This window comes from Symsagittifera roscoffensis, chromosome 5 (genome assembly GCF_963678635.1).
Source record: "Symsagittifera roscoffensis chromosome 5, txSymRosc1.1, whole genome shotgun sequence".
Taxonomy (NCBI): Eukaryota; Metazoa; Xenacoelomorpha; order Acoela; family Convolutidae; genus Symsagittifera; species Symsagittifera roscoffensis.
This window is the reverse complement of record NC_087066.1, coordinates 65,232,320-65,246,173: the sequence shown is the minus strand read 5'-3', so window position 1 is coordinate 65,246,173 and position 13,854 is coordinate 65,232,320. Positions and strand designations below refer to the sequence as shown.

The window sequence follows — 13,854 nt, the reverse complement described above, 5'->3', positions numbered from 1 at the left end:
TCTCTTTTTTATTGCTATTTTCCTTAATTGTGGTGTTAAGGTCATCATTAAGATTTCTGTCATCTTTGTGTTTTTATAGTCATGTGTATTTAATGAATATGCTTTTCGAACTAGTGTTTCGATTCGTACTGCTATTTGCTTGATGGTTTCGTTTGGTAATCTGCGAATTTCATTACATAAAACTCTTTGTTGTTGTTTGTTTCTTTCGGAGTCAAACATTTTTGAAATTTCCTGTGTAAATCTTTTCCAGTTTGATTTTATTTCTAGAGGTAGTACTGAAAACCATTTTTGGGCTGCGCCATCTAAGGTTGTTTGTATTAACGCTGTGCGTCGATGTATCCAGTTTTGATGTAGTGGCGTATTAATTGGTTCAGGTCCAATATTTAAAATCAGGTTTGCTGTTACTGCATTTAAATAATCTTCTACAGAGTATTCAGGGTCTGTTCCTGTGAAAACCATTAAAGGTTTGTTTGATGTTATTGATGATCCACCCATAAGGTATGGATTCATTGTCATTTGTAATGATTCTGCTGCATTTGGCATTTGAGAAAAATTTGAAAGTTGGTTTCTTGTTATTTCATGTTGTTGGAGATAATATGGGAGTGGTATTTCATTTTGCATTTGTGATGCTTGATACGAGTGTGCAGTCATTGGATTTTGTTGTTGAATTGGTTGAAAAGATTGTATATTAATTGGATTTTGTTGTTGAATTGGTTGTTGATTTTGTGCATCTATTGGTTGTGGAGAAAAATTTCTATGATTTGTACGTGTTCTCTGTATTCCTTGTCTACGATATTCTTGAGTATTTTGTGCAAATATATCTGGTTGTAAGAAATCATCATCTGAGGATAAATAATCCATTTGATAAGATGTCTGTTTTTTATTTTTATTTTGTTGAAAAAATGGGTAATTTTCACTCTGATCCCGTGGAGGATTTGTTTGGAAATTTGTTGAATTAGGTTGGGCCATTGGGTTATCCCAATTTCGAGATCTTGTATATTGGTTAAAATTTCTTTGTGGTTGATTATATGTTTTTGATGGATGTGTATAATTATAATTATGGTCTGCAAAGTTGTTTCTAGTGAATGTTTTGCGTGTTTTTGATGGTATTGTCATGGGTCTGTATGTTTGGTAATCCATATGTGAATATTTAGGGGCAACCGAAGGTTTAACGGTTGATTGTAAGGTTACCTGTGTTTGTGAAGGATTTGTATTTCTTGGTGTTGTTAAATTTGGGCGTATTGGTGAAATACTTTGTTGTGTAGTTGTTGTGTGTACAATTTCTTCATTTATGAAGTGTGATGGTGTCTGGATATCTTGTTGAGTAAGATTCCTAGTTCCATTGAGGTTTTCATTGTGTATAACTGTAGAGTTTAAACTATTATTTTGTGTATCGGGTAAAAATGTATTATAGTTTAATGGTGTTGCATCAATGGTTAATGGTATTACTTTTACATAATCTCTTATGTAAGATATCGTACTTATTGCTTGACTTGAGATTGTTTGTGGGAAGCTTATAAATGCGGAATGAGACCATTCGGGGTCCCAAACATAATCTGATTGTTCTGTGATAGCGGTATCATCGTTCGAGTTTTGGGGTCTAAAATTTTTTCTTGCTTGTGCAATTAAATCAATATTGTGTGTGAAATAATCTATTATGAACCATGCCAAAATTTTTTGTAGATCGTGTTTTGTATGTTGTGAAACGTCGTCTTTCGTGAAATTTTCTTTAATGATGTTTAAATAACTAGAGAGTAGTGTGATTTCATGTCGTACTCTTAAATGTTTAGATGTTTCTGTCGGTGAGACATTTGTTATTGGGATTTCGTTTTCTAATATCGAAATATAACTATATATTATTGCGAAAACTTCATTGGTGAATATGGAGTTTGCTCTTTGTGAGTTATGATATTGGATGCTTTTTATATATTCTGAAAAAACTTTTGAAAATTCTAAATCAAGGTCGTCTGTTTGAATTGTATATTTTCTATTATTATGGTTTGGTGAGGTAAATTCTATGGAGTAGATTCCATACTGTTGTGTTATGTTGCATATATCTTTTAGATAGTGATCTATGATTTGTCTTTTGATTTTTACATCGGGGAACTCTGTTTTACATGGACTGATTCCGGGTTCAAATAAATTTACGAGTAAATTTTGACAAAATATGTGTTGTCCTCTATCAGTATCTGCGTCTACTATAAAAGGAAAGATTTCATCATCATCTGGACTTTCTTCACCTGGGGTGTGCGTTGAGCTCATTTTTTCGTTCGATGACTGTTAATATATAATTATTAATGTGTCTAATTGGTTGATTCCAATTATATAGATGTACTGGTTTGTGTTTGTACTGTTTTTTTATTCTTCTTTTTCCTCTTTGTGATGAATTTGAAGTTGTTTCTGAGTCAGAAAAATATAATTGATCGTGAATTGGGCAATTTCTATCTATTGATTCTTTTAGTTTGTAAAGTTCGTCTAAACTGTTGGTTTCTGATTCTGAAAATGCGTTTCGATTTTTTGAAAATCTTTTTCGTGTTATTTGTCTTTGTTTAGTTATTATTTTTCTCTTTAGTGTTTGTCGTTTTGTTCGAATGTATCCAACTGTTTGTGTATGAGGTGTGATTACAAGGTCGTATTTTTTGTTATCTATTTCACAATTGTGTAAAACGATTGTTTGTTTATTTCCTAGGTTTTTAAATGACATAAGGTTTAGAATGACGGATGCAAAAGGTTGTTAAATGATTTCTATTTTCCTAAACTGTTAGTTCTTACGATTTTTTGGTTAGCTTAACCTGGGTCTGTTTGTTCAGGGTTGGAGAGAAAAGTATATCGATTCCGAAGAATGATTTTTTACTTTCTCGTGGCTAGTATAAGTTAAGGTGTTAACTTACTTAATCTTACTTAGGGGTAGTGATTGTGTTCAAGGGTTGGAGAATAGTAAATCGATCCACAAGGTTCAGGTATAATTAGAACGCGAGTAGTTCGTTAGATACTATTTTAAACTTACTAAGTCTAAGATTTATCCTGGGTCTGGTAAGAGGGGGGGTCAAGTGAAGGATGAATAACCGAAGTTCTTCACTGTTTATCCTAATTTGAATGATTAGTTTTGTTTAAAAATTTCTATTAGTCTTGGGTCTTTAGAAAGGGTTGGGTAGTGAATCGACGTTTGAGGTCGTTAGACACTAATTAAGTGGGTGGGGGAGAACAAAGTTGTTCTATTTGATCCAAGGATAAGCCTTGATGATCAAATTTGAAATTTAATTAAGTAGAAAATGATTTAAGATCCAAGGATAAGCCTTGATGATCTGGTTTTAAAATTAAGTGAATTTAAGTTTTAATAAAATTTTAAATATGTGTAAAGGAAAGATTTAGTGTTTTGATGATATTAGTGGGGTTATGATTGCTGTTATGTTTTAGGTGATGGAGCTGGAACAACAGGATGATTTATGATTACTAACCATTTATTGTCATGCTACTAATTTTTATTTTTATTTTTCAATAAATATTTTTCAAACATATTGTATATTACTGCAGAGTTTTAGGAAAACGATCTTAGATCTTTTTATCAATCGTTATTGTATATTAATAATTTTGTTTAGCGCCTGAAATGATTTTGAAGAGTAACTTCAAGGTTTTATGTTTGCAAATGGAAATCTAAATTCATTGCAAGTAGTATTCGAAATATAAAAGTTTGTTCTGGCTTTTGCCGAACTATCATATAACTATACGGCAAGTTTCTACTTTGTCGTATGTCGTCTTTGGTTCGAGGTCTTCTTCCAATTCCGGGTAGTTCTGTTATGGTTCGGAATATTGGCTCTGATCTATTGAGTCGTAGAGACATTTCGATTAAATTATTGTCGTATAACATTTTGTAAATGTTTTTGTCTAATTTCTAATCTATTTTGGTTAATTCTAATCTATTAAGGTCTTGTTCGAGACTTATGGTCGCACCAGATGAGTTATGATATTGGGGGGTATAACTCATAGAGTAATTTCGGATAGGGTACACCGTCTGCTCGTCACGCTATCTTATTTTCGGCCGGATAGATTCGTGCAACTTCTTAGTCTAATACCGATCCTAATCTTACTCTTATACTATCTAGTCTCAGGTTGTTTAACTAGTCTCTGCTAGGCTCAATAGATCTAGGGTATACTGGTTTATTGCGGCTGCTGAAGTGCTCGGGAGAGTCCAACTAATTTCTAAGTTAAATTCAAATCTCTCTGGTGCTGAAATTACAAGTAACTTCAGCACTTACAAATAAGTGGGTTGTTAGTTAGATGGATCATGATTGGTTAATATTAAATACTTTACATTGGTAAAACATTTAATTTATCCAATCATAAAATGTAGTTTAGATCAGGTTCCACTACGAAGTTAATGATTTTTGACAAATACCATAGATTTTTTGTATCTTTACTTAAGTAAAACTGGCTCATCATTTGGTTCTTGTTTTAATTTTAAAAACGCAATGTACGAAATTGAACTTATTCTTAGAGGGTTTGGTCGATTGAGTGTGGATAAGTCTTTCTTCGTCGGCGCCTTCAAGGGGTTCAAAGAAAAGTTTTCAGGCGTGGCCTCTTATTAATCTTCAGTGCATATATCTTCACTGTTTATAGCAATAATTTAACCCTAAAACTTGATTACTTGGGTAGTAATCCATGATTTGCTACTTAGAAGAGACTTTTTTGACAAGGATTTAAATTTATCATTTCTACTTAAGCTATCAAATATATGACTTCTGCTTCTTCTATTACTATCAAATTTAATTGTATTTTTGTTTAGCTTTACGTTTGACTGCTCCGGGACTAAAGACATTAAAAGTTATTAAGTGATAAGATTTAGTAGTTTAGGTCTGAATTAGGGTTTCTAGTTGGGGCAATTACTAAACCGTGTAAGATCCGAGTCAGAATTAAACTCGAAGATGATAGGTAGAAAAATTGACATGTGCTCGTTGCTCGAGTTCGTTACTTCAGCCAATCACAAAGGCAATTATAATGTAGGCTTCAAACTAACCGCTAAAATCACCAAATTTAGGCTTTATAACAGAAAAGACTCCTTTTTTAGCTCAGAAAAAAAAAAGAAATATCAACAGTTAATAGGAAGGGGTGTATAACAGCTATTTTCCTTCGAGAGCTGCTCAGTTCGAATGTTGGGTGTCTTTTCTCTCGGGATAAAGATGTTTATACTAACTTACTCTAAAAACGAGTATTTATATATATGTGTGTGTGTGTGTGTGTGTGTGTGTGTGTGTGTGTGTGTGTGTGTGTGTGTGTGTGTATTTTTTTCTACTGTGCTTAAAAAACCTACTGTGCTTAAAAACCTTTGCTTAATAATTTCAAGCCATGGGTTCTGGTACGAGCATCACTATCATTTCTGTTTTTCTGAAGATTTCTTGAGACAACTTCGGTCCTTTCGATAACTTTTAGGTAAAGCATTCACGCTTCTAGACCCAAGTAGCCCAAGGCAATGTTAGTCTAGACCTGAATTGTTTGCCACCCCTGCGCTTCTTCCACATGAAAAATCATCAACCTCAGGGTTGAAGCAGAACCCCATTATTGTCTGAGAGAACCCGCAGTCGCAATTGAATAAACCCCAGACTGAAGTTTGGACGAGAAATGAAATTAGTTTTTGAGAAATGAGAACTAGAAAGTTCCGAGCTCGAAAACTTGCTCGAAAGAAAAATATAGAAGAACTGCTGCTTGTATAGTCAATGCCAAATTGCTGGCAATATCGGTGACCTGAGGCAATTTAATTGGTCAAAAACTATTTAGGTTAATTAGTTTTTCGGACACATTTTTACGTGTGGAAGTCAGTGATAAACAGAATTCGGTCGTCAAACTGAGCAGTTTTAGCTGAATTTACTTCGTTAGATTCGTTGACCGAAATGATATTGCCAACAGCTTTAGTTCCCTTTTTCTTAAGAAAAACTCAGTTTTGGGCCTTCTACTGACTTGAGCCAACTTAGCTCATTGGCACTGAAGATGCTATGAGAAAATAGCAATGTTGTGCGGTCAAAATTATATTTTTTTTTGTAACTCCACAGAATTGGCCTAAGAATCATCGGCTTCAAAAACGACAACATAAGCTTCAAATCAATAGCAAAATAAAGTAGGCTACACTTTCGGCTAGAATGGCTTCTACAAAACAAATGAAACATTTTGTCGACTTTTTCTAGGTTGACGAAATTTCCGAGCGGTTCCAGAACACTATAAAGACCCTGTTTGGACCAATTAAAAAAAAAACAGGTCGAAAAAGCCGTTTTTGGGCACTTTTTCTAAAATTTGGACAAAAAAGTTGTGTTTTGGGTCGGCAGGGGGTCAAATCCCTGAGTAGGGGGGCGTCCCCCTTAAATCCGCCTGTGTACAAAACAATTAACAATTACCCCACCATACCCCCCTCCGTTTCTTGAAAGGGGGAGGAGTAATTTTCAAGTAGATTAAGTGTTAGTCGAATTTTCAACCAATCCGAATGCAGCCAAACTCGAATTATATGAACAGAACACTCTTATGCTAATTTACTGCTTTTGGTATACGGATGGCAATTATGTGTTAGATCAGAAGATTTCATCATAAGTACTTTGGCAGGGTTCTCAGCTTCCATGCTGCCATTCTCTCAAATTTTACAAATATTTCTAGGCTCACTCTTTTTAGGACTTGGTTGCAACGATAAATAGCCAGCGGCGAATCCAAATAGCAAGACTGGCCGGGAAGCCTGGCTACTTTCGCAGAGTTTTCTTTCCCTCTAGCTCCTGTCGCTTCTGTATTTTCATTTATCACAAGTCTGTTTATAGTTAACCCGGCCAAGAAAATGTTTGTTGTGCGAAGTCGGAGAGTATGCCTCTTAACTGGGTCTAAAAACAACCATTGGGACGCCAAAAAGGGTTCCTAAAAGCCTAAAGCCCTGATTAAAAAACCGATTAAAGGAAATACCAGCTGTGAAAATGTGTCTGCAATATAATTTCTAAATATTTGTTTTGATCTCAGAATAACCCAATTTTGTTGTTAGAAATCTGATCACATTAGAAATCTGATCACATGTTTAAGTGATTTCTAAGCTAAATAAAGAAAGTAGTATCACTGACTTAGTTGGCCCAGATTCTGAAAAACATCAAAAAAAGATATCGTAATTAATTAAAAATTTAGGACCTAGACCAAGTACAGCTTCATTTAAGAGGCTATCTTTCTTTTTTGTTGGGTGCTCGGTTTTCGTCTTTTGAAATCAATTGGTTGGAAATTAGACAATCAATCTAATTTTCCGAGTGTCATGAAGCTCCAATAAGAAACCATTCTGCGGAGCAAGTAATTTTCAGATATTTTCTCAAAAAGATGACACTTTGTTTTTGGTATCGCTTTCAAATGAATTGAAAATTGGCGCTCAAATTTTCGTGAATGTAAAGAATGGATATCTTTAACAATTTCTCCCCTTTTTTCAAAAGAAAGGGGGATTCGTTAATAGGTACAAAATCGCATTTGTTTAGCCGTTGAGTTATTTCACTATCCGCATTGCAAGACTGCAATCGATTATAATATATTTTTATACAGATTTTCTACTAGTAAAAAATCAATTGTATGTGATGACCCAATTAGAAAGAAAAATGGATAATTTAGAGATTTTATACAGTTCAGAAAAACTGATTTTATAGTCTAGAAAATGGATTTTTTTAGCGGTAAAAAAACTGTATAGAATCTGTATACAATCGATTAAAACCGACGGCAATGCATTTTTTACGGACCAAATAAAATCGATCAAATATCATCAAAGGGATTATTGTTCCGACTTTCGATACGAACGTAACGGAATATTTGTGCTCGGGGTGGGTTTTTTTTCTTCAGACAAAATTCGACTTTTTAACTAGCCATTTTTGACGGATTTTTTTTACATCATTGGAAAGGTATTGTTGTCCTGAGCTCAAATTTGAAAAGATATTTCACCTGTGATTATTTTTCGTAAAGTTACGGGGGTTTAAAGATTGCCATTTTGACCAATTTGGGACAATTAACGCGTAAGCGGAGAGTTAATCCGTCTTAGAAATCGTTCCAAGTTGGTTAAAAGAAGCTTATTTGCCGTAATTTGTTTGTTACAAGGAACGAAATCTATCCTTTTGTTCTTTGTATGGCGTGTGGGGGGACTATTTTCATAAAAATGTTCAAATTTTAGAAAAAATTTTTTTTTTGATTTTGTTATATTTCATTGAATTTTTAAATGTTATTACTGCTCCATAAATCTTAAAAGGCAATCGGAACGTTCAGGGCTTCGCCCTGATACAAACAGTCTTGTATTGTCTAGAAAATTGATTTGTCTACTCTTAGAATCATGATGTTTGAAATCTCAAAACAAAAGTTGAATTCAAAATAAACGACACAAACAATCAAAATCAACAAATCATCAAAATAAACAAGGTTTTGGGCACAAAATATGCAATAATCTCATGGAAATCATCACTACCCAGGCCCAGCAATCTTTACGATCTTTGAAAAATCTTGAAAAAATCTTTGAAAATCGTTGCACCCCGGTGTGCAATGGTGTGCAATCGAGACGCTAAGCTGAAAACAAAATTTTGGATATTTCTACCCAATTAATTTCAAAAACTGGCCACTACGAGTCGAATGCGCTATCGGAAATTTTTTCCGACGTCTGAAACTTGGTTGATTTACTTTCGGACACATAGACAAAAATAGCTAAAAATGGGCTCATTTTGACACTTTTTCTAAACTATGCACAAAAGAAAAAAATGTTAGGCCAAGAACTCGTCTCAAGGACTCTATTTCGGCCTGATAAGGTATGAAACACTAAAAAATTAGGTCAATACTGGGATTTTCAATTTTCGTCTTTGGTGAGATTTTGGAATTACTGGGATTTTCCGATTTTCCAGTTTTGTTTTTCGATTTCACTCCCCTCACCCTGCCGACAACGACCACAAACAAACACTTAAACAATATCTTACAATACAACTACTTTGCTTTGGCCATACAAAATTTTCAATTTTTGTCTTATTTTGACAATTTTATGTTGTTTTAATCGATTTTGGCTATTGTCATTAAAACGAGACAGGTAACAAAACTTTTTTCTTAATTCGAAATTTTACATTAGAAAATTTAAACGGAAATAAAATGGATTTTATAGTGTATATAATCTGTATATAATCTGTATAAAATTGTATAAATTCTGTATATAATCCGTACCAAATTTGCACTTACAAATGGATTTTGGTTAGCATCGAATCGATTAAAATAAGTACAAATTGCAATCAATTGTAATCGATTTGAGAGTCAATTTTAGTGCATAAAAAAACTAGATAGCTGAACTGTAGATTGTACTTGCGATAATTGATTGAAATCTTAGTTTTGGTTAGAAAACAATAAAAATATTAATCCTAGTAGAACTTGCATGTAGTTTTTGTGCTAAGTTTTTTGCTTGCTAACTAGAAGCCCGGGTGGTAGTGGTTTAAACCTTTAAACTGTTGATTGAAGAAGAAGGCAGAGACACTGCTTCGTTTAACTTCGTTCTGTTTTCCGATAACCTAAATTTTTTTGTTTGTTTCAGACGAGAGTCACATTTGTGTCGAAGAACAAACTGATCGGAACTGTCTGTTCATCTTAGCAATAATTTCCGTATTTGGAATAATCTTTAATGCCATTCTTGCCGTTCTCGTGAGTATTCTCGCCTCGACACGACTGGCGTTTCTCGCGGACCGCATTCCTTTCAAGGAAATCTGCAAACAAGTCGTGACACTTTCATTCACGTGGATCATACTCGAAATTTCCGCGATTTGTATAACGTCAATGATGGTGTTTCTTGTCATCAGTATTTTCGGCTTGGAAGAAACGTTCTATTTCGACAATCTGATTGCTGTTATGAATTATTTTGTTCTCTCACACGCCAAATACGATGAAATTGGTACCTCGATGGTAATTCATTTAGCAATCACTGACATTTCTTTGAAGTTGGCCGCTGTTTTCAACTTCTACCTGACCTTGACGATGTTGCTCCTGGTTCTTAGACGATTCAGCGAAAAGTACAAATCAGCTTTCATTTCAGCTACATTAGGTAAGTCTTTCAGCTTACTTTTTCAAGCAAATGAATTAGTCAAAATCCGATTTTGGTAGAATGAAAAAAAAATCAATAAGAACAATTAGCAAGACGCTCAAGCAGTACTTTTTTACTCATTTTTGTTCATTCACGACATCAGCTTTGTAATCCAAGATATGTTTTTGGTAACATATCGTTTTTCCTAATTTTGCTTTAACTGCAGAATGACTTAGCATCTGAGTATTTGTTTTTACCCATGCAAAATCAGTTGCCACAAGTAAACAACGTAAAATAGTTTTAAAGCTTTTGTAATTAACCTGATGTAATTACACGAATAATCACAATACTTCTTTAAATTTTTCTTGACGGATGGTAAAATTTCAGCCTTGCTATTAAAGTTCTCGGAGATATTTGAAAGTTTTCAATCTAGTAATTGTGAACCATAATTGGCTCTATAGATAGCTGAGCTAGGGGAACGCTCCTTGATTCAATTTATTCTTTTATTGAAATGTCACTTTCATTCTTCATGCGATGAAGAAGAGTATTGAATGACATGGCCAAAGTTCTTTTGTTTTGCTGTCTCAATTTATGCTCAAGGAAAAAAAATTATTCAATGGGTATGAATTTCTTTTGAACCAAAGAAGCATCCTTCTCCCTAAACGAAATTAACTTCATTCAACAAGAGAACGCGGTAAAATTGAAAGAAAGTGTCTAAAAATTCTTTCAATCGGGTTTCGGAAAAAATATTGTTTTTGTGATAAATGCTTATCAAACAGTTTTTGTGTACAAAAACTGCAGAATGAACTTTTCCTTGTAACTGTAAATTAAATTTCTCGTTACCAGAAGGTTTTTTTGAATTCAAATAAGTTTAAAAATCAATAAAAATATTTTTTCCCCCAACTTTCGAATATGCAAGAAAATTGTATGATAAGCATTTTGCCATAGATTTCATATAATGGGTGCAATTGTTAACGTAGTCCTTTTCTTTTTACAATAATCAATTGTTCTTCTGGTGATATCGATTCTTTTAAGATCTCAAACTATCTATCGATCGAAACTTAATTTACGGCAGATAATTTATGTTAGTTTTTTGCAGATAAAACCGCCAAAAATTGTGTAAGAGTGAAAATCATGCTCGCATGCGGCTCATTCGCAGAAACTAAAAATAAGTCAATACTATAGAAAAAGCATGGCTATCAGATAATTTTTTCAGAACCAACAACTATACCCTTACTGACAAAAATGGATTGCAATTGATTTGTTACAAAATAGTTAGAAATCTATTTGAACATATCGATTCAAATTGATTTTGAATTGTATCAAATTGGTTTAAATTTAAAACTTTCTAAGATTACCAAGACAAAACCTTTTTTTAAGTGTTTACCACTTAAATGTTTGAACACATTTTCTGCAGATTAAAACTGATTTACGGATTTATCTACCTCTTTTTGTTCCGACTTTCGATACGAAAGTAACGGAATATTTGTGCTCGGGGTGGGTTTTTTGGCGGAATTTTGGCGGAACTAGCCATTTTTGGCGGAATTTTTTTATATCACTCGAAAGGTATTGTTGTCCTGAGCTTAAACTTGAAAAGATATTTCATCTGTGATCATTTTTCGTAAAGTTATGGGGGTTTAAAGATTGCCATTTTGGCCAATTTGGGACAATTAACGCGCGATATATTTCGCGCTCTTAACGCGTAAGCGGAGATTTAATCCGTCTTAGAAATCGTTCCAAATTGAATGCAAGAATTCATAATTGATTTTTTACAAGGAGCGAAATCTATCCTTTTGTACCTTATATGGCTTGTGGGGTGATGAATTTCATTAAAAAATTTCAAATTTTAGAAAAAAAAATTTTATTCGACTTTTATTACATTTAATTTTCTTCATTTTATTACTGCTCCATAAAGTTTAAAAGGCAGTCGGAACATTTAGGGTTTTGCCCTGATACGAGCAGTCTTGTTTATCATTTTAAACAGATTTTATTAAAATCATATTCAACTTTTTATGAGTTGTTCAATTATCAACTTATATGAGTAAATGGGCATTTCAGTTGGTTTTTCGAGATGATAATTGTTCTGAAACAACTCTTTGAACTAATATGAGATTTTCTTGCAAGAAAAATTGTTTGTTACAAATAAAGGATTTTATTTTTTAAATTGATTTTCTTCACGAAAATGCGCCAAAAATGATGACTTTAAAAATGTTTTTTGAAGATGTTTTGCCGAATTTTTTTATATCCACAGAAACCCATTGATATCAAAATATTCTTTCGAATCCCCTTTTTACGGTTTTTTGGGGACTTTTTTACGCCTCAAGTGACAGTAGCCCTCTGAAATACAGACAGATTTTTTCACTCAGGTTTTTGAGCAAAAGTACTAATTGACAATTATTTTTGAAAAATTTTGAAGCTACGATGTATATCTTTTTATGAACCCAATAAATCAGTTTTGTTGAGATTTTGATTAACATCCTGCGAAAATCCATTCAAATCATTTCTAATCATTTTGTAGGCAATAAGATCGGTTTTTCCACTACAGCAAAAATCGTTGAAATCATTGTACCAATGGGCTTAAAACAAACATTTTTCATACATTATCATGATACAATTTCTATAAAAAATCGGTGTAAATTGATAAAATTCCTAGTAAAATTTTGCCCTCAATAACATGATGATTCCAATATGTTTTTGCTGTTAGTAACAGCTAGCCTTTCTTTTTAGACGACATATATGTTCAGGGTTATCATATTCTCTTAACCTCAATTCATTTCACACCCTGACCCTGTATTTCCGTAATGGCTCAATTTCTTACATCGTTACATCATTCTGTAATAAATATCATAGTTAACGATGCGTTATGCTTTGAGATTTTTTGATGTTGGTTCTAAATTTCAAGTTCTTTAAGCACTGCGGGACCATTGTTGACCAAAACGCATTATGTGTAAATATGAGTCAAGTCACTCATTCAAAGTGACAAGTTAAACACTGGGAAAATTTAATCGAGATGTTCTTGCTAGGCTTCTGACATAAGTTTTGATCCAAATGCTACATGTATTGTGTAATGAATAATTATTCAAGTCCAACTTTTTGATACGCGCTCTCCCTCAAAATTAGCTCATATTGGCACCCAATGCTCCTCGAGAATAATTTTGATTTTATATTAAAATAGTTCTAAAGGCGCCTTCGGCGCCAATGTATTTGAAGATTTAGAGTAAGCGCGCCTTAAAAAACCTATTTTTTAATCATCAAAATCTTCGGAAAAGTGCAAAGCGGCATTTTCCCAAAAGTTGCGTGCCCAAAAAGTTTTGGTAATTAGGGTCATTAAATGTTTTGGCAGAGCGCGAAAGATTCAAATGGCTGACTTTTTCACAAAACAGTCCAGCGCCTGTTGAAAAATGAATTTACGCGCAGGTCAATGTTTATCATTTATACTCTCCTGATTTTTTAAAAGTTATTTGGTCCTCTTTAATTTTCACAGTTTGTCGATATGTTTAAATATTCGATAAATTAAAAGCCACATCTTGAAAGCTTACACAAGTTTGAATAAACAATTTGTTCATACCATTTCAAGAGACAAAAACTAGTCAACCCAATATAAGTACTTACAATTACCACGATTAAAAGGCGAGAATAATGGTAACTCAATCCGTAATGCGACGCTTTTACTTTTGTTAATTTTGTTTTGCAGACAATAAAAGCTTTCAAATCTTCACGTCTACGTGAATAGCATTCAAAGTCTGCAGTTTTTAATTACATGAAGCTCAAATGTATGCAGCCGACTGACTATTCAGGCGCCTGTAATGTTCTACGCGCCTGCTAAG

At 33.4% G+C, this 13,854-nt stretch overlaps 2 protein-coding genes across 6 annotated transcripts in view; one reads left to right on the top strand and one right to left on the bottom strand.

Annotated features, from left to right (window-relative positions):
* LOC134846912 (prelamin-A/C-like) overlaps nucleotides 1–13,854 on the bottom strand; it is a 401,765-nt gene that overhangs the window by 156,098 nt on the left and 231,813 nt on the right. The gene's annotated exons all lie outside the window — the stretch shown is intronic.
* LOC134845717 (uncharacterized) overlaps nucleotides 1–13,854 on the top strand; it is a 56,066-nt gene that overhangs the window by 38,028 nt on the left and 4,184 nt on the right. For all 4 annotated transcript variants that reach the window (XM_063862773.1, XM_063862772.1, XM_063862774.1 and 1 more), the window contains one exon: nucleotides 9,545–10,048. In XM_063862773.1, the coding sequence (XP_063718843.1) occupies nucleotides 9,545–10,048 (504 nt within the window). The remainder of the gene's footprint in view (nucleotides 1–9,544; nucleotides 10,049–13,854) is intronic.